The sequence below is a fragment of the Lactuca virosa genome, chromosome 4 (genome assembly GCF_052849685.1).
Source record: "Lactuca virosa cultivar CGN04683 chromosome 4, Lactuca_virosa_CGN04683_v6, whole genome shotgun sequence".
Taxonomy (NCBI): domain Eukaryota; kingdom Viridiplantae; phylum Streptophyta; class Magnoliopsida; order Asterales; family Asteraceae; genus Lactuca; species Lactuca virosa.
Window position 1 is genome coordinate 66,145,308 of NC_136429.1, and position 19,649 is coordinate 66,164,956.

At 33.4% G+C, this 19,649-nt stretch overlaps 2 protein-coding genes across 2 annotated transcripts; both read right to left on the reverse strand.

The window, feature by feature from the left end:
- Positions 1-15,309: 15,309 nt before the first annotated feature.
- On the reverse strand, positions 15,310-17,419 carry LOC145104575 (DEAD-box ATP-dependent RNA helicase 7-like). Its single transcript, XM_079041797.1, has 10 exons — positions 17,345-17,419; positions 17,159-17,222; positions 16,859-17,003; positions 16,683-16,779; positions 16,510-16,604; positions 16,168-16,242; positions 15,985-16,092; positions 15,758-15,838; positions 15,593-15,660; positions 15,310-15,482 (listed from the first exon to the last, which is right to left on the reverse strand). Exons 1-7 carry the CDS (start codon positions 17,417-17,419, stop codon positions 16,050-16,052), a joined length of 594 nt encoding a protein of 197 aa, XP_078897923.1. The 3' UTR covers positions 15,310-15,482; positions 15,593-15,660; positions 15,758-15,838; positions 15,985-16,049.
- Positions 17,420-17,618: 199 nt separating this feature from the next.
- On the reverse strand, positions 17,619-19,111 carry LOC145104576 (uncharacterized). Its single transcript, XM_079041799.1, has 7 exons — positions 19,065-19,111; positions 18,850-18,965; positions 18,600-18,773; positions 18,398-18,508; positions 18,118-18,288; positions 17,884-18,042; positions 17,619-17,810 (listed from the first exon to the last, which is right to left on the reverse strand). The coding sequence occupies exons 1-7, from the start codon at positions 19,096-19,098 to the stop codon at positions 17,670-17,672; spliced, it is 906 nt and encodes a 301-aa protein (XP_078897925.1). The 5' UTR covers positions 19,099-19,111; the 3' UTR covers positions 17,619-17,669.
- Positions 19,112-19,649: the final 538 nt, after the last annotated feature.

Sequence of the window (19,649 nt, forward strand, 5' to 3'; positions counted from 1 at the left end):
TGGTAATGGGAAATGAAACAAAAATCGAACTACCAATACTATTACAAAAAAGGATCTATGGATAAATTTGTAACAAAAATACCTACTTCTAAGGGTTAATGTCATAAAAATCTTTAAGTTTGAAACTTTTTTGTCGGTTTTACCATAAGTCATTATATGTGTCCATTAATACATCATATTTGGATAGATTTTTTTTTATTTTTTTTTATTAGTTTTTCGGGTCACCAACCCATTTCAGAATGAAAACAACACTAATGATAATGTTGTCAATGGTTCTAAAGAACATTAGTATTAATATATTTATTAATTAATAAAAGATTTCAGAGGTGCCGCTCTGATTATTTTTTTTTTCGATAAAGTGACTAATAATGTTTGTTTTATCCCGGGTCTCGAATCGGTTTGGACCGACCATGTCTAAATGCTATTATTTTTCTTTGACTCCTGACCTCGTAAAAATTTGGTGTTATATTAATGTTATTTTAATAAAATTCTTTCAAAATTTCAATTTATCAACATTTTCTATTCAAACATTGGACATACAGAAATATAAAGTTTTACTTTTATATTCAGTTTTGACTAAAATCAAGACTCAAATGATATACTGTGTACGTGCTTTAAGGCTTGCAGATCAAGAAACTTTTGCATGACTTTATCAAATGAGATTCACAATTTCGCATGCCTTCACTTTCCCAATATTTTCAGGAGTAAATTACAGTTTTGGATTTTATGGTTCAGTCATATTCGTATTTTCAATCCAACTTTTAAAAATTTGACAATATACGTCTCTGTGATATAAAAAAATTGCATTGCACATTTTTAGTTCATTTAAAAAAGACCATTTTATCCTTATTTTTATATTTTTGTATTTTCTTATATATATATATATATATATATATATATATATATATATATATATATATATATATATATATATATATATATATTATTGTTTAATTTTTTTTTATATTTTTTTGCTTACATTTTATTTTATTTACTTGTATTTTTTATTATTTAGAATTTGTTTGGCATTTTTTTGAATATATTTTTGAATGTTTTTTACATTTAGTTCGTTTATATTTTTTGAATAATTTTTTTCTAGTTTTTCGACGGGTTGTTTGAATACATTTTAATTTTTTTTGACGTTTTGTTTGTTTATATTTTTTGTAAAAAATATAAAAAAGTACATTAAATGTGAATATTATTAACATATATTAGGTATAATTTTTTTAATAGGATTAATAGATAAGCTAACCGAAATTCGAAAACGGGTTTCAACTTATATAATGACAAATTGGAAACCATATAAATGAACAAAATTTCTAAAAAAAAAAAAAAAAAAACTTGAAAACATTGACACATGTGTTTGAGTTATAAAAATTTTGATTACCATTTGCCATTCGGAACAAAAAAAAATCTAAAACTAAAAAAATTGACCTCGAAGCTATTAACTTTTGTTACGAATTCCGGTTAGCATATACAATAATCCCATTAAAATAAATAAATTTATACCTAATATGTGTTATACATACTCACATTTAACGAAATTTTTTATATTTTTTATACAAAAAAATATTTATAAAAGGCTTTAAAAAAATATAAAAAAAAGATCAAAAAAACATTTAAAATATATTCCAACAAAACATGAAAGAGAAAAAAAAACTAGAAAATTTATTCAAAAAAACATCAAAAAATATAAATGAACATAATATAAAAAAACATTAAAAAATATATTCAAGTAAAGTTTCAAAAAAAAATATAAGTCACAAAAAATATAAATAAATAAAATAAAATGTAATTGGAAAATATAAAAAAAATTAAACAATTATATATATATATATATATATATATATATATATATATATATATATATATATATATATATATATATATAAGAAAAAGCAAAAATACAAAACTATGAGAAAATAGTCTTTTTAAATGAACTAAGGATGTGCAGGGAAATTTCTTTAAACCACAGGGATGCATCATGTCAAATTTTCAAAGGTTGGACTAAAAGTGCGAATCTAACCAAACCACAAGGACCAAAACTATAATTTACTCTATTTTCAGGTTTGACACTCGAGTTTATTTTTTTATTTTTGTTTTTATTTTTGTTTATTTTTGGTTTTTTAGAACTGCATGGTACACAGATTTTTTGTATTGTTTGTTTTTTCCAAAAGATCTTTTTGCACCTTCTGCTTGTAGACCGTTTGTTTTTAAAAGATCGCAGACGTAAAAAAGTATCCACGTCTTCCTCTTTTTGGAACAAACTTGGGATAACCATTTCATACCTCTATGCGTCCTCTTTTGGCCTAAAAACAATTAAGCCTTTTTTCTTTCATCGAATTCTTCCATCGAAATAGGGCTTACCGATCACCATAGGTTTGCACCCCCCCCCCCCAATTGTTTTCTTCGAGCAAGTTGTGTTCTCACCTCTTGATTGAGCTTACTGATAGTTGTAGATAAGGATGAGCATAACCGGGTACCCGCCTATTTTAACTGGAACCGGAACCGCTCCCGGAACCGGCGGTTCTTAAGTTTTTGGTATTGGAACCGGAACCGCCTACACCGGTTCCTAGAAAATCGGAACTGCTCCCGGAACCGCCGGAACCGGTTCCGGTTCCGGGTACCCGACTTCTTGAGTATTAAAACTTGTTATTTTATACATGCCATGTAAATTATGTAAATTAACCTATACAAACAATATAAGTTCAAGATATAAAACCAAAACATTTACAAAAATTTGATATTTTAAATAACAAGCTATTAAAAACATTTCACACTTTTAAATAACACAATAACAAGAGCCACCAACAACCTACAAACTATAAAATAGCAACAAACTACAAACTATAAAATAGCAACAGGAGACTGAAATTGTAATTCATAAACGCAGCAATAGCAACAATAAAAACAGCAACAACAACAATCAGCAGCATCAATTTCATGCTTTTCATTGTTATCTTTGTAATTACTATGTAGCTGACACTTGCAACTCAGGCAGTTATGCTTCAAACTGTCAGTAAAACAGGGAAACAAAAGAAAATGGAATGGTTGAATTCTCAAGGTTCAGTTTTTATTGTAAAAAAACATTTGTATAGTTAGAATATTCACCTTGAATCTTGAGGATTCCGGTTTAGATTTTAGTTCAGAATGAGAAACCTTAGCCTGCATCACTGAATATGATCAGTGTATTGCAAATCATATTGTGCACAAATACAAGATTAAAAAAAGTATCTAAAGGAAATATGTCAAGAACAAGATCTACCACCAATGTGTGCCCTGCTACTCACGTTCTCAGCCTTCATCACTGAATATGATCAGTGTATTGCAAATCATATTGGGCAACAAAGAAAGAAATGTAAGTTTCAAGCCAATCATGGATGATAGATCTTGTTTCTTATTATTTCCACATCAATTGCTCATTTGATAAATGATGTTAAAAAGGAATTTGTTAGAAGTTAGGACTTAATAACGTCTACCTTGTTACAAAAATGCAACATGATTTTAGACCCCATGAGTGGACTGGAGAACTTCACATTCTTATGCCTCAATGTTATAAACAATTTCAAGGTCTTTTGATGTAAAAAGATGGAAGAAACTAAAAAAGACTAACCTTTTTTAGTGACCGAACTTCATCAAACAAATCCATATTAATCAGAACATAGTTAGTTTCATATGATATCACATTTAGTAGTATTAATAAATTGAAGAAACTGAAAACACTTACGGTCTGGGTTGTTGGCCATCGGAGAGCAATCACTATCAACATACAATCAACAGAAAAATCAAAAAATCGACAGAACATAACATATTACAGAACAGATGAGAACAGTCATGGAGGTACCGGTCATGGAGGTACCAGATGAACCTTCGATTGAAGCTTCGATTAAACCTTCGATTCGATTGAGCAGATCTAAAAACAGCAGGTACCAGTTCAAAATTCCAAGTTACAGTCAACAAGTGCAATTTCGTAATTCCAAATTACAATCAACGGAAAATCGACATATTAACAGATGGAATAATCGAAATCGACATATTAACAGATGGAGGCAACAGTTCGAGAATCTGACCTTGAAGATGAAGACTTGTAGTTGCAGTGATGGTCAGCGATTGAACATCGATGGTCGTCGATTGAACATGGAGAACAGCGTGAGCGGGAGATTGAAAGAAGGTTACGAGATACGAACTCGAATTGAGGGAGTCCACCGTCGTCTTCTACTCTAGCGTATCAAATGAGTCGAGCAACACCATCAAATCGAATTTACCAGAGAGAAGAGAAATGGTGAGACTGTGTCTTTCGAGAGAATAGAGTGTAGGGTGTCGGCGGTTGTTTGTAAAAATGAAACACACAAAGTCACAAACCCTAATTTAAAAACAAAGACACCAAAATATAAAAATTCAATATATTTTTTTTTATAAAAAGGCGGGTACTCGTCGGTACCGGTTCCGGGTAACCGCCGGTTCCGGGTACCCGGTATTGGAACCGGAACCGGCGGGTATCCAGCAGGTATCGGTTTTGTGAAAATGAGAATTGGAACCGGAACCACTTAAGGCGGTTTTGTAACTTTAGGAACCGGAACCGGAACCGCTAAAGGCAGTTCCAGTTTCAAAACCGGCAGTTCCGAGGCGGTTCCGGTTCCGAAAGCAGGTATCCGCTTCCGCTGCTCATCCCTAGTTGTAGATGCGATGATGTTGGGGTTGGATCAGGGACGGACGCAGGAATACATTGCAGGTGTTGTCGGGATGAATAGGTGTTGCCGATACATGAAAAATAAGTAAAAAAATCGAAAAATCAAAAAATTTTCCACTGCGGCCAGAAAAGTTAAGGGTTGCCGGTGCCACACCGGGAACCCCTTAAAACCGTCCCTGGGTTGGATTGATAGTGAATATATACATGGCACGTCTCTCTCTATTTGCTTCCAAGGATTCTTTACAAATTTGAGATGTTTGATGAAGTTGGTTTCTTATGATTTTGATTATTTTAGTCCTGTAATGATAGGTAAACCTCTTTTTTCTATGGTTTTACCACTTCATCAGTTATGGAGAAGTATTACATTGTTATATCAAACTTTATAACATAATTTTTGGTGTTAGTTTTATTGCATGTTGTCACTTTCGGTACCTTTATTCCATTATTCCATCATTTGATGACTAAATGAGTCTAACACTTAACCAACTTCCAAGTTTCACAAAGTTGGCCCTATTTAGTCAAATACTTTATATTTTGGACTACGGCCTTAGGTTTGCCATGTATTTAATAGCAATATAACTATTAAATACATTTGATAATTAAAAATTTCATTTGGTCGTGATAATTATAAATTTCTCATAAGGGATAACGGAGTCACAAGCGGTTTTGGCGGTGGGATTCACTGTACCTTCGGGATGTGATACCTTGTACTAGTGAGTCCAACAGGTTGGATGATTTATTGCATTTCAGTGCTTTGGTGAGGTCAAGGCTTCTTGTGTTTCAATTCAATTCACAATTCAGTGCATGTGACTAGGTTCAAAACACGTTGGATGTAATTTTGTATTTTTCCTTTTTCTTTTGGGTTATATGATTTTGTAAACATTTCATTTATTTTCAATGCATGAATTCTAAAGAGTTCGTTTTTTTAATTATTTTAGAATTTCATTTTGTTTTAAATTAGCAAAAGTTTTTTAAAAAGAAAAAATGCTATTTTTATTTTATTTTATATTTTTTAAATTAATTAAATAAAAAGTAATGATGTGAAAGTCGGTTGAGTGAATTGGAAAATATAGAGTTTCCATGTGTGGGTTGAGAAAGATTGAAGAGATACCATAGAGAAAAACTAATGTGATAATGTGTTGACTGAGTTGGGAGGGAAGGTCTCCCTCCTCCCTAAAAGTTTAGAACGATTTTTTCTAAAGTTTGATTACTCATGTGCTAGAATGTTTTATTTATGTTTTGGATTAGTTATCTCAAACTTTATCTTTCTCTTTTAATGGTTATCATCTTATGTTCGATTGTGCTTTATGAAATTAAATTATTCATGGTTGAATGAAAAATTATGTTACTTTTAAGATAAATCATTCTAACCTCATTTGCAGAGATATTGTAGTTGTAGTTTAATTACTCATACATTAGAATATTTCACATCTTGATCCGGCCAATTATATGCTCCTAGCTTACGAGATAATTGGGGAAAACATGTCAAACAATACAATCTTGACTTAAAGACAAAGAATTATTGGGGAAAATCTGTCAAACAGTACAATCTTGACTTAAGGACAAAGACCATGGTGGTTTTTAGGCCATAGGTTTTGAGCAATGAGATTATACACATGTTTCACAACATATATATATATATATATATATATATATATATATATATATATATATATATATATATATAGGTTTTGAGCAATGAGATTATACACATGTTTCACAACATATATATATATATATATATATATATATATATATACACACACACATCAGCAACTGAAAACATACAAATCACACTCGACAGGTTATCAACTTGTAATAATTTATCTCTACATTATCAGACAGAAATTACGTTCACCCAGAACCTAAAAATAAATAAAATACGAAACAAACATCTTATAGACTTATATTACATCGATACAACTCATTCAAAAGTTTACAATAAAATGTTGCGTTTTCTCTTTGGGTTATTTTTTAGCCCATGAGGAAAGCCCAATTCTTTAGTCCATATATATATATATATATATATATATATATATATATATGTGTGTGTGTGTGTGTGTGTGTGTGTGTGTGTGTTTCCTATGCTAATCTTCATCATGCAAAAAAATTCATAGCCAAGAAGAGAGATAGAGAGAGTAAGAAACAAAAGAGAGTTTTTTCTCAATTCTTGTTTTTGAAGATACACCTGAAGTGTTTGGTAATTTTCCAGAGATCCAACGGTCCGTTTTCTTTGAATTTTGGAAAGCACCTTCCTAACATCGAGACATTCATATCCAACGGTTGAATTGTCGAGGTCGTCTCCAGAACCTCAGGAATCATCATTTATGTTTGCTGCTGGAAATCAGCGACGTTTTTGGGTGAATTCATTCCTTTCTGTTTGTTACTTGATACCATATACTTGATGTGATTTAGTTCCAAGTGTATGATGATTATTGTATGTCTCTAGTATATCCAGAGAAGACTTTGTATTGCTCTAATATTGGTGATAGGGATTTGAAGCGACTCTAGTAGTCCCGTGGTTTTACTCTCTTTTCTTGAAAGGTTTCCACGCTAAAAAATTTGGTGTCTCTATTGGTTGATTACTTATTGTTTTGGGTTGATTATATTGATCATATAACTTGCATTGGGTTGATTTGTTGCAAGTAAAAATATCATATTTGTTTGCACCCTAAAAGGTTCATTCAAGACGAGAAAAGTTTAGTCAAACGAAGTTGTATTCCGCACTGTTATTCACCGTTGTGGTTGCGTTTTTCCCATCAGATTTGTATCAAAGCCTTGGTTCTTGTTATTTGTTTACTTGTTTGAACAATGGAAGCTAATAAAAATAGGATTGTAAATTTGAATGGTTTTTATTATCAAGTTTGGAGAGGCAAGATGGAAGACCTTCTTTATGTGAAGGATTATTATATGCCTGTGTTTAATATTGACAAACCTGAAGATAAAAATTAAAACAGATGCAGAGTGGAACAAGCTTAGCGCGAAGACTCATGCTCGTACTTTGTGGAACAAGCTTAAGCAAGTGTATGCTCGGAAGACCGGGAACAATAAATGGGCTACAAGGTTTATGGATCCTAGGCACTTTACCGGATTCTTGGGATACATCGTTGTCCAACTCTGCACCAGATGGTATTATCACCATGGAATTGGCTAAAATCGGTGCTTTAAATGAAGAGATGAGAATAAAGTCACAAGGTTCCTCTTCACATTCAGATGTCTTGGTCACAGAAAGTAGGGGGAAGTCAAAGTAGAGGTCCGAATAACAAAGGGAAGCATCGTAATAAGTCTAAAGGAAAGTTTGCTGACTATGAGTGCAATCATTATGGTAGAAAAGGGCATACAATACGATTATGCAGACAATTGAAAAGGGAGAACAAGAAGGAAAATTATAACAATCAAAAGAACAACCATAAGAAAGATGATGGTGGTAATGATATTGTCGAAGTTAACACTGCTACTGAAGAGTTTTTTATTTGTTGTAATTATGATATGGTCAATCTTGCACATAATGATTCAAGTTGGGTTGTTGATAGTGGTGCTACTTGTCATATGACATCACAAAGGGATTTTTACACATCTTACACTCTTGGTGATTTTGGTAATGTTAAAATGGGTAATAATGGGTTATCAAAGATTGTTGTTGTGTCGGAGATATTTGTTTGAAGTTTGAGACTGGGATGGAGTTGGTTTTACACAACGTAAAACATGTTCCAGATATTAGAATTAGTTTGATCTCTGCTGGCTTACTTGATGATGACGGTTACCATAGTACCTTTGGTGGTGACATTTGGAAACTCACTCGTGGTTCTTTGATCGTGGCAACAGGTGAAAGAAGCTCAATGTTATACATGACACATCCGAAGATCTACAAAGAATCGATCCAAGCATCGATATATTCTGACATGACCGATTTATGACATAAGAGACTTGGTCACATGAGTGAAAAAGGGATGTCTTTATTGTTAAAGAAAAATGTGTTGACCGATGTGCATGATGTGAATTTGAAGAGATGTTCTCATTGTCTGGTAGGTAAGAAAAATAGAGTTTCCTTTAAGATCCATTCTCCTTCCAGGAAGGAAAATATACTTGATCTGGTATATTTCGATGTATGTGGTCCCATAAAGACTAGGACACATGGGGGTTGCTTGTACTTTTTCACATTCATCGATGATCATTCAAGGAAGGTATGGGTTTATACTTTGAAGACTAAAGATCAAGTATTGGATGTGTTTAAGCGGTTTCATGCTTTGGTTGAGAGACAAACTGGGAAGAAATTGAAGTGTTCGGACAGATAATGGCGGTGAATACATTGGTCCTTTTGATGCTTAGTGTAGAGAGCAAGGTATTCGACACCAAAAGACTCCTCCAAAGATACCATGGTTGAATGGTTTAGCAGACCGGATGAATAGAACATTGGGTAAAAGAGTTAGATGTTTACTTTCACATGCAGGATTGCCTAATTCTTTTGGGGAGAAGATTTGAGTACGGAGGTACATGTTATTAAACTTACTCCTTGAGTTTATTTGTATTTTGATGTTCCTGATAGGGTTTGGAGTGGAAAAGATGTTTCGTATCGTCATTTACGGGTCTTTGGATGCAAGGCGTTTGTGCATATTCCTAAAGATGAAAGATCAAAGCTTGATGTGAAGACCAAGCCATGTATATTCCTTGGTTATGGCCAAGATGAATTCGGTTACAAGTTATATGACTTGGTTCTAGAGAAACTTGTAAGGATTCGTGATGTTGTATTTGTGGAAGATCATAGTCTGAAAGATATTGGGAAGACAAAGATAGTTCCTCAATCTATTGATGACCGTGTTGATTTGGATCCGGTTCCTCCTCAACATTTTGAGCCACATAATGAAGATGTTCAGAATGAACAACATGGTACTAATGACAATGATGTTCCAGAGCAGTCAGAGTTAGATGAGGATCTTCATCTAGAGTTATTGGTACCTGATATACCACCATTTGTCCCATTTAGGCGGTCCATAAGAGATCGTCATCCTGCCACTCATTATTATGCTGATGAGTATGTTTTAGTCACTGATGGGGGAGATCCGATTGTTATTCAAAGGCTATGGAAGATGAGCATAAAAGAGAGTGGGTTGAAGCTATGCGAGACAAGATGAATTCCTTGCATGAAAACAATACCTTTGAGTTGGTGAAGTTGCCTAAAGGCAAGAGAACTTTGAAGAACAAGTGGGTTTACGAAGTGAAGACTAAAGAAAATACCTCACGACCTAGGTGCAAGTTTGAATTGGTGGTCAAAGGGTTCAGTCAAAGAAAGGGTATTGATTTTGATGATATTTTCTCTCCAGTCGTGAAGATGGATTCCATTCGGGTGATTCTTGGTTTGGCTACTAGCCTTGATCTTGAGGTTGAGAAAATGGATGTCAAGAAAGCTTTCCTTCTTGATGACTTGGACAAGGAAATATATATGGAGCAACCTGAAGTTTTTCAGGTTAAAGGCAAAGAAGACTATGTGTGTAGGCTTCAAAAAAGTCTTTATGGGTTGAAGCAAGAACCAAGACAATGGTACAAGAAATTTGAGTTAGCCATGGGTAAGCAAGGCTACCGCGAGACTACTTCAGATCACTGTGTTTTCTTCCATAGGTTTAGTGATGATGATTGCATCATTTTATTGCTTTATGTTGATGATATGTTCATTGTTGGCAAGAATGCAAAGAGAATTATTTAGCTGAAGAAACAATTGAGCAAGTCTTCTGCTATGAAAGACTTGGGGCCATCAAAACAGATTCTTGGCATTCAGATTACTAGAGATAGAGCTTCAAAGAAGTTGCATATGTCACAAGAGCAATACATTGAGAAGGTGCTTTGAAGATTCAACATGGATAAAGCTAAAGTGGTTAGTTCGCCTCTAACTACCAACTTTAAGCTGACCGATAGAGATTGCCCTTCTATTAAGAAGGAGATTGAAGAGATGGATAGAGGTCCATATGCATCAACCATTGGAAGTTTGATGTATGTCATGGTGTGTACAAGGCCAAATATTGCCCATGTAGTTAGTGTTGTTAGTCGGTTCCTGTTAAAACCGGGAAATAAGCATTGTGAAGTAGTTAAGTGGATTTTCATATATCTACGTGATACTTCCAAATTGGGTATACCATTTGGAAATGGAGCACCTATGCTTGTTGGTTATATATATTCTGATATGGCAGGAAATAAGGACAACATGAAGTCCACTTCTGGATATTTGATGACTTATGTAGGGGGGTTGTGTCTTGGCAAGTAAGACTGCAAATGTGTGTTGCCTTGTCCACCACTAAGGCTGAGTATATGGCAGCAACAGAAGCATGCAAATAGTTATTGTGGCTGAAAATATTTATGAAAGAGCTTGGCTTTATGCAAAAACGTTGTGTGGTTCTTTGTGATAATCAAAGAGCCATTCACCTTGCTAAGAATTATATGTTTCACAAAAGAACAAAGCATATCAATGTGAGGTATCATTGGATTAGAGATGCTCTTGAAGACAACTTGTTTGAACTTGAGAAATTTCATACTGATGATAATGGTTCTAAATGTTGACTAACGCTTTAGCAAGTGAGAACTTGAAGATATGTTGTTGGATCACTGAGATGGCGACTCTTCCTCATAGGCCAAAAAGGGGGAGATTTGTTGGGTTTACTCATGGGTTTTTTATAGCCCATCAGGAAAGCCCACTTCTTTAGCCCATGTATACATATATATGTGTTTCCTACCCTAATCTTGACTATACACAAAAATTCTATAGCCACCAAGAGAGATAGAGAGAGTAAGAAGCAAAAGAGAGTTTTTTTTCTCAATTGCCGTTTTTGAAGACACACCTGCAGTGTTTGGTAATTTTTCGGAGATCCAAAGGTTGGTTTTCTTTGATTTTCGGATAGCACCTTCCTAAAATCGAGACCTTCATATCCAATGGTTGAATTGTCGAGATCGTCTCCATAACCTCGGGCATCATCGTTTATGTTTGCTGCTAGAGATCAGCAACGTTTTTGGGTGAATTCATTCCTTTCTCTTTGTTATTTGATACCATATACTTGATGTGATTTAGTTCCAAGTATATGATGATTATTGTATGCCGAAAGTATATCTAGAGAAGACTTTGTGTTGCTTTAATATTGTTGATAATGGATTTAAAGCGGGTCTAGTAGTCTCGTGGTTTTACTCTCCTTTCTTGAGAGGTTTCCACGCTAAAAATTCTGGTGTCTTTATTGGTTGATTACTTATTTTTTTGGGTTGATTATATTGATCATATAACTTGTATTGGGTTTGATTTGTTGCAAGTAAAAATATCCTATTTGTTTGTATCCTAAAAGGTTCATTCAATACGGGAAAAGTTTAGTCAAACGAAGTTGTTTTCCACATTGTTATTTACCGTTGTGGCTACATTTTTTCCATTATAAAATTCATAAAAGATTCCATGTGAGTCTACCGCCACAAAATTGAATATATAACACACCTAAAGAAAAAAAATTACAAATTGTTATAGAATGAGTTTTTTCATAGGATATGTTGATAAATCATATATCTAGGGATTCATGTGGCCTACCATCGTGTTGAACAGACACAAATATGATGTTGTTGGGTAATGTTGATGGGTTAATTTGGTTGTGTTGATGGATAACAAGTTAGTATTTTCGTAAGATTTATTTAGTTGTTGAATTGGTCATATGTTGACAAATTTTGAAGGAGAATAATGTGGCTTAGTTTCCACTTTCGTAGAAGCATGCGCACCTGTGAGTTTTTGTTTGTTTTTTAGCTATATATAGCATTGTAATCTATTTTAAATAAATGAATAACACAAAGAAAAATGCTCTGATGAAACTCGTTCCTTCCTTCGTATGAGTGATACAAAATAGAAGTAACATTTTGAGTCCTAAATATATTCATCTTCATATTTGCATTCTACATATTCACTTATTACAAATAAGTTGTGAATGTGTGTTATTTGTGAGTGATATTGAAGATTTAAATCCTACATACGCAATCAAAATAAAAGACGCATCTCCACAAAAAAACTAGCGTTTGTACATGGTAAAAACTTAAAAAGTTAAATTGATGCTCTAGCTTGGCATTTGGAAAGAGATGGAGAGAGAAAGAAAGAGATGTCAATCCATATTCTTAAAACCTTCACAAAAAGTAGACAAAAAAACATCACGTGAAAGAGGAGAGATGGTAGTTGTGTCGTTTGAAACATGAATAAACATATATGTGATAGGAGATAGTAAGCATAACAAGGTGTACAACTTTTTATATTTCCATGCATAATAAAAAACCCAATTACTTTAACCAAATTTCCATAATCTATCAAAGCCTCCAACTCATGACTTAATAGTCTTCCGAGTTTGAGAGTTGTTGATTACTTCTCCTATATAAGAGCATGCACAATGGTGAGTTTAATTAGAGAGTTGAATAAGGGGGAAAGTGTAGTTGTCATTTAATGGAATGGTGAGTTTAATTAGAGAGTTGAATAAGGTGGAAAGTGTAGTTGTCATTTAATGGATGAACCTCTACCATAGTGAGATGCCACCTTAGCATTCAATGGATTTAGAGTTTAATATCCATTGAACTCTTCAACAGGAAAAATGAAAGTTTTTTTTTTTAAATTTTAAATGTATAATTGTATACTATAAATTAGATTTTTTAATATTCTATTGAACTTTGTAGAGTTCAATGCATTTTAAAAAAAAATTGATAATGCTAAATTATAATGCATTCTTGATGCCCTAATATGGGATGTAGTGCTAAATTATAAATGCGGGAAAATGGATAGAATTTAAATATATGATTGTTGTCCTTTAGATGTCATGCTTAATGAAAGTTCAAATGCAACTTACAAGGAAACAAGATATAAAAATAGGTCCCGACATATCAAGCCTTGGAACAAGCTTGTGCCTTCCATGAGTATAATGACTTTCTTTAGTGAAAACATATTAATATGTTTTCTTACAAATTCAATACATGTAGAAGGCAAAATAGAAAATAATGGTGAAAATAATCAGAAAATAGATTGAGAAATAGAGATATCAACCCAATAGTAGTATGCAGACTTGTCATCTTCTGATGCATAAAGTGGCATGTATTTCATAGTTGAATCATTTCACATATTTATATTGCATCTAAATCCTTTGGGCCATCTATTTGAAATATAATACAATACAAATTGTTCATCCATTACTACTCTACAAATAAAAATTCTACATCAGATGTGAACTTGATAAGAAGGTGAGATTTTTTGATATTGTTGTTGTTGATTCTCCTTCGCCGGTAGTGGCTGCTTTTCTTCCTATTATTGACCTTCCAAGGGTTTTTGTGTCGCCAACAGGAGCTTCCCTGCTGACTAATGCAACTTTGGTGGCGGTTGATGATCTGCCGGTGGTGGTGGGTGAACCGGTCTCACAATTTGTTTCTTATTCACAACCACCTGGATTTCGAAAGGATGGATATGGACCTGTGGGGGTAGACACTGGGGGATTTTATGCTAGGTCTTCTAGTTCAATTAGCTCTTCCAAGTTGTTAAAAAACAGGTTATGTTGTAGTTAAAGATATTGAAGATGTCTTGAAGCAATATTTTGAGATGGGTGGGTTGCTTGGATACGATATAGAGGGAAATAAGGAGAAAATTAAAAAGATATTGTCCAATATTGGTGTGGTTCAAGTGGATTAATGAATTGCCTCCCTTTGAACATTTATAGTACTCGAATATTTTTGAAAAGAAGTTGGGTTAAGTCTTTATGTTTGCAGTACGGGGTGTCCTTTTTGGATCTTCAGGAAACTAGGATGACGTAAGTTGATTTGTTTAAAATTCGTAGTATGTGGGTTAACTATAAGTTTGATTTTGCTAGTAATTGTGCTCATGGGCGTTCAATGGGATTCTTTCTATATGGGATCCTAATGTTTTTGTGAAGAGTCGTGCGTGGTGTACCGATAATCTTGTCATTATGGGTGGTTTGTTGGTTCCATTTAACTTGAACTGTTTTGTGTTGAACGTGTATGCTCCACAAGATTTAGCGAGGAAACAAGAGCTTTGGGATTACTTACTTGACTTTGTTCATAGAAATGGTGTTAGGATTTATTATATGTTGTGTCAAATATGTAATTCCGAAATGGCACTACTAGAAAAACAACCTTTTACGACGCGCAATGCGTGTTGTAAAAGGCTCAGACGACGCGCAAATGCATGTCAAGAAAGGCCCTGTCATAACGAGAGACGACACGCTTTTGCGCGTCGTCTATTTACGACGCGCATTTACGCCGCGCAATTACGACACGCATTTACGACGCGCGTTTACGATACGCATTGCGTATCAAGAAAGGCCATGTCATAAATGAAGATGACACGCATTTGCGTGTCGTAACCTTACGGCGCGCATTTACGACTCGCATTGCGTATCATTAAAGCCCCTGTCAAGAAAGGTCATGTCATAAATGAAGATGACACACATTTTTGCGTATCATAATTTTATATGTTTAAAAAAAATATTATTTATAGATTTACTAATTTTCAAATTAAATTTGTATTTAATGTCTCATAATAGAAAATAAAATATCATATACAAAAAAATACAATCCATTGCATAAAATTTAATGTCATACAAATAATCGTTACATGGAAAGATAAAACAAATCAATAGAAGTTGTAACAAAAATTTACAAACTAATTAGATACAAGAAATATAAAAAAATATACCCTCAAATGCTTTTCAAAGTCTAATCTCCATGTCAGCTCTTCAACTCACTTCTCCAGTTTGTCCTTAGCTTCTCTAAGAGCTCCAGCATCTCTTGTAGCCTGTGACAACATATTATAATTTTTTAATTACTATTTATTCTTATAATTCAAAGCATTTAGATAAAATTGTAATATATAATACTTAGATTTTTTACAGAAAATCCACTCACCAGCTTCAACATTCTTAATTCTTTCCTTGCTACCTTTGAGGAAACTCTCTTTACTTGATAACTTTCAGCTGCATTAAGACAAAATACAAATCATTATATTTCTACCTTGTCCTTATTTTTAACCTTTAATTGAATTTCAAAATGAAAATGACAAGATTTTCTTACATTGTCCATTTAACAAGTCTAGGCCTCTCTCATGTAAAATCTTCAAGTGAAAAACGTATCCAGACAAGAAAACATCAACACCTGCTTCATATGGACAATATTTCATTCCATAATCATTCTCAAGACTAAACACAACATAATAAAAAACATTTGAATTTATGAAAACAAGTAAAGATAATATGCAATCCAGGGAAAACATGAAAATAATGAAAAGAAAAGAGCTAAACTTGGACTTTGACTTCAAACCGACTCCTTTTCAACTTCAGTATTCAAGCTTTTCTAGGTGAATTCACTAACTCCTCTTTTGACCTGTACTAAAAATCATGTCTAGTAGTCTTACCAGACATGTTAACTAATTATAAAACAAATCATATCAATATCTCAACTTTTTAACTAATGACAAAAATAACCTTGTCAATGCAGCGATCCGCATCCAGAAGATAATAGAAGTAAGAGAGTTGCTTGTACACATCAACCTCCGAATACTAGTCAACAATTAAATTTTCAGTTTTTGATGAAGGGTAATGACAAAAATAGTTTTTTTGACTTTGAGATAACAGAAGCACGCTGGTTACTAATTTTTTGATCATAGACTGATACAACCCATAATTGATTATTAGAGGCCGGACGATAAAAGTTTGGCTTGGGCCTGACTGGTTAAAATAAATTAACTCCCAACATTTCATTGTTTCTAATCATATACAATTTTCAAAACCTTGAGTTATTATTTATCAAATATATATAAATCTTACGAAGGTGTGTAAACAGGTCTTCCAGCCTCAAGATGCAACGTGACATGATTTTCCATAGATGATAAGAGTGACATGTGCTTGATTTCAGTATACCCCTGTAAAAAATAAACCATAATACAATAAGGAAAAAATATAAAATCAAATTTTAAAATACAAAAAATATAAAGACTCACAATGCTCTTGGCAAGTGCCTTTGCAAGAAGCTCTACTGGTGTTAGGCCGGAATTGTTTAACAACTCTTCAGCAGCCCACTTGAAAACAGGGATCACACTGCAAAAAAAAAATTTAACAACCATGTTATTTAACAAGTCAAGGTTATAATCGTAAAATCACTACCAGTGTATTTTACCTATCAACAACTTGAATTATAGCTTCTGCAACATCACCACCAACAACTTTAGCAATATCAGCAGGTTGAGGGGCGGATATGTGTTCAAATTTCACACCTGTCTCCCTCTCTAATTTTGAAATATTTGACTTTCTGGGATTAAATTAAACAAGAAATAATATTTTTTTATACCCCTCAGGTGATAGCCCTCTGGCTGTAATGTAAGGCCTAATGGCCCTTATGGACCAAGCATTTTGCATGAGTACATGGACTAATATGAAAAGGAGTTATTCAAACCATCTATTGCATTGACATAATTACCCTCGGCCACATCAATGCTCAGTAAGTCTTTCCTCCCATTCTTTTCTAAACCTGTAAATGCCACCTTAATGCTCAGTAAGATTCGTTTAAAATGAAAATATGTCAAGAATTTATTGCAATAAAACACGCTGCTTGTTTACCTTCGTTTTAGAAGTAAATCTGGTTCAGTTATGCGTCCTGCATTACCAAATACTTCATCTTTGGGCTTGCAGATTTCACCCCTTCAAACATCAAAACAGATCCCGATGAACAAGCACACATCGTGCAAAAGATATGTCCACGGCTCAACGCGTATGGATGAAAAATAGTAGCTGAGGATCATGAGTAAAAGCGTTTTGCAATTCTGTAGAAAGAAAGAAATAATTAAAAATATGTTGGTGTTATAGGAAAGAGTAAAAGGTAATATAATATAATTAATCACCTTGAGTTTAAGAAAGCAAGAAAGAGATTGACCAGATGCTAAGTTTCCAGAAGGGATGATGTCTTGAATGGATTCGATCAAGGAGATTTTCTATTCGGATCCAACAGATGATAATTGACGAAGCTTTAGACTTTTTAAGCCTTTGTTGATAACATCCATTCGGACAATATATTCTTGTAATCTTGATGGACATGGGCTGATATTGAATGACACATCCAAAGATGGTAGAACCTATAAAAAAGATTTTATTTATCGTTACAAAATCCAACGCAATTTAATTAAATAAAACTCGTTTTATATTCACCTCCAAAATATGATGTGTACGCAAAGTGCGATATCGCATGGCAGTAGATTTGTCTTCAACTTCATAATATATTGTCAGATACAAAGACACGTTTCCCGGAGTTGCTGCCCGAAACCAAAGAGGTAGAACAAAGGGAGTTTCCTTGTGAATTATTGTATCCTAGAAATATAATAAAATCAATTATAGATGAGAAAAAAAATGTGGATAAACTTTTGGAGAAATGACGAAACTGACCTCGGGGAAATGGAATATGGTGTCGGATTTCTTAGTGGTGTCGAGATCTGCGTCTTTGTCTTTTTGTGAAGGTGTTTTTTCTTTCTCCAAACAAGAGGGAAAGTTCACATCTGATTTTTCGGGGTTTCCTATGTTTAGAAACCTAGGATGACTGATCTTCATCTTTAGATTCTGCCATTAGAAGGAGAAAGAAATTAATTAAGAGAAAACAAGAGGGAAAGTTCAATTTTTTTTACATTTTTATGGAAATCAGGTACATAATATTGAAAGCATAATATACCTTCACAGGAATCTCTGAAGAGTTTCTTAGTTCGAGTGAAAGACGTTGCAAATTTCCAGTATAAACTGTACTTGGGAGGTTATTAATAATACCCTCAAGTCTGGGTAGACTCTGGAAAGAGAAAAAATAATTTAAATTAAAAATTAAAAATAACAACGTGGTTTCAATTTGCATAATTTAAAAAGAGAGAGAGAGTATGAACCAAAAATTCAAGTTTATTTGTGTTCTGTTTAGCTTTCCTTCTTCCTTTAGAAATTCTTTTTTTTATTAAATCCGGTTCAAAAGCGTAAAATCCAACCATTGAATCAGATAACTTCCAACTCACACCAGTTACTTTTAGCCGGCCTTCTTTTCTAGGTGTAACACTTAGTTGAGCCTGAAAAAAGTTAAAAATAAATAAATAAATAAATAAAATGGTCAACTGTAAAGTCAAACTCAAAACTCAAACTCACCAGTGTGGTTTCGCCACCTGTCAATGTTATATCGACCTCGGATAATGTAAAAAGAGATGTGTCTGAGGTTGTTTTTTCGTCTTCAATACTTTGATCTACAGATGAGTTGTTTGCATCTGAGAAGTGAAATAATAATAATAATAATATTATTATTATTATTAAATAATTAATCTTTACACATTATAAATTCAAATTTTTAAAAATAGTGAAGTTACCAGGTATTGTCTCGTTTGGTGAATATTCACACATTAGGGTAACACTGTAAATGTAATCTTAAGCTATGAACTTTTCATAATTTCGATATATAGTCAGTCATACCAAGCAAACAGCACAAGTTAGACTGTATTCCAGAACTACATAATCTGGAAGCACCAATTTCAATACAAGTTTTGAAATTATAACACTGAGATCACAAGAGAAATAACTACAAAGCTCATAGCAGATCATTTCATTTGATTCACTGAAGTTCATATAAAAAGCCACCAGTTCAATCAACCATGGTGATTGTAAGATCTCCAAGTGTTCAGCCTGCAGCTTAGATCTGAAGTTCACGCCACATACAGAGTTGTGCACCTGAAAAACAAACATAAATCATAATCGCAACACATCAATCCAAAAATAAAAGAAAAAACAGCAACTATCTCGGCATACCAATTTTGCAATGAAGCTGGACAAGATGTCTGACTCTAGAGCTAATACACCCCATTATATCAGAATCTTCTTTCATTATCTCGCTGAAGAACATTCGATCACACCCTACATTCATAAACAAATCATGAATAAAAACATCACAATCGTAT

Coding starts and splice junctions, on each gene's coding strand:
- LOC145104575 (XM_079041797.1), bottom strand. CDS start 17,419: ATGTGTGCTTGTTCATCGGGATCTGTTTTGATGTTTGAAGGGGTGAAA. Junction 17,004..17,158: donor GAGCATTGATGTGGCCGAGG/GTAATTATGTCA, acceptor TATTTCTTGTTT/AATTTAATCCCAGAAAGTCA. Junction 16,243..16,509: donor AGACCTGTTTACACACCTTC/GTAAGATTTATA, acceptor ATTGTTGACTAG/TATTCGGAGGTTGATGTGTA.
- LOC145104576 (XM_079041799.1), bottom strand. CDS start 19,098: ATGTGTGAATATTCACCAAACGAGACAATACCTG. Junction 18,774..18,849: donor CAGGTGGCGAAACCACACTG/GTGAGTTTGAGT, acceptor AACTTTTTTCAG/GCTCAACTAAGTGTTACACC. Junction 18,509..18,599: donor CAAATAAACTTGAATTTTTG/GTTCATACTCTC, acceptor TTCTCTTTCCAG/AGTCTACCCAGACTTGAGGG.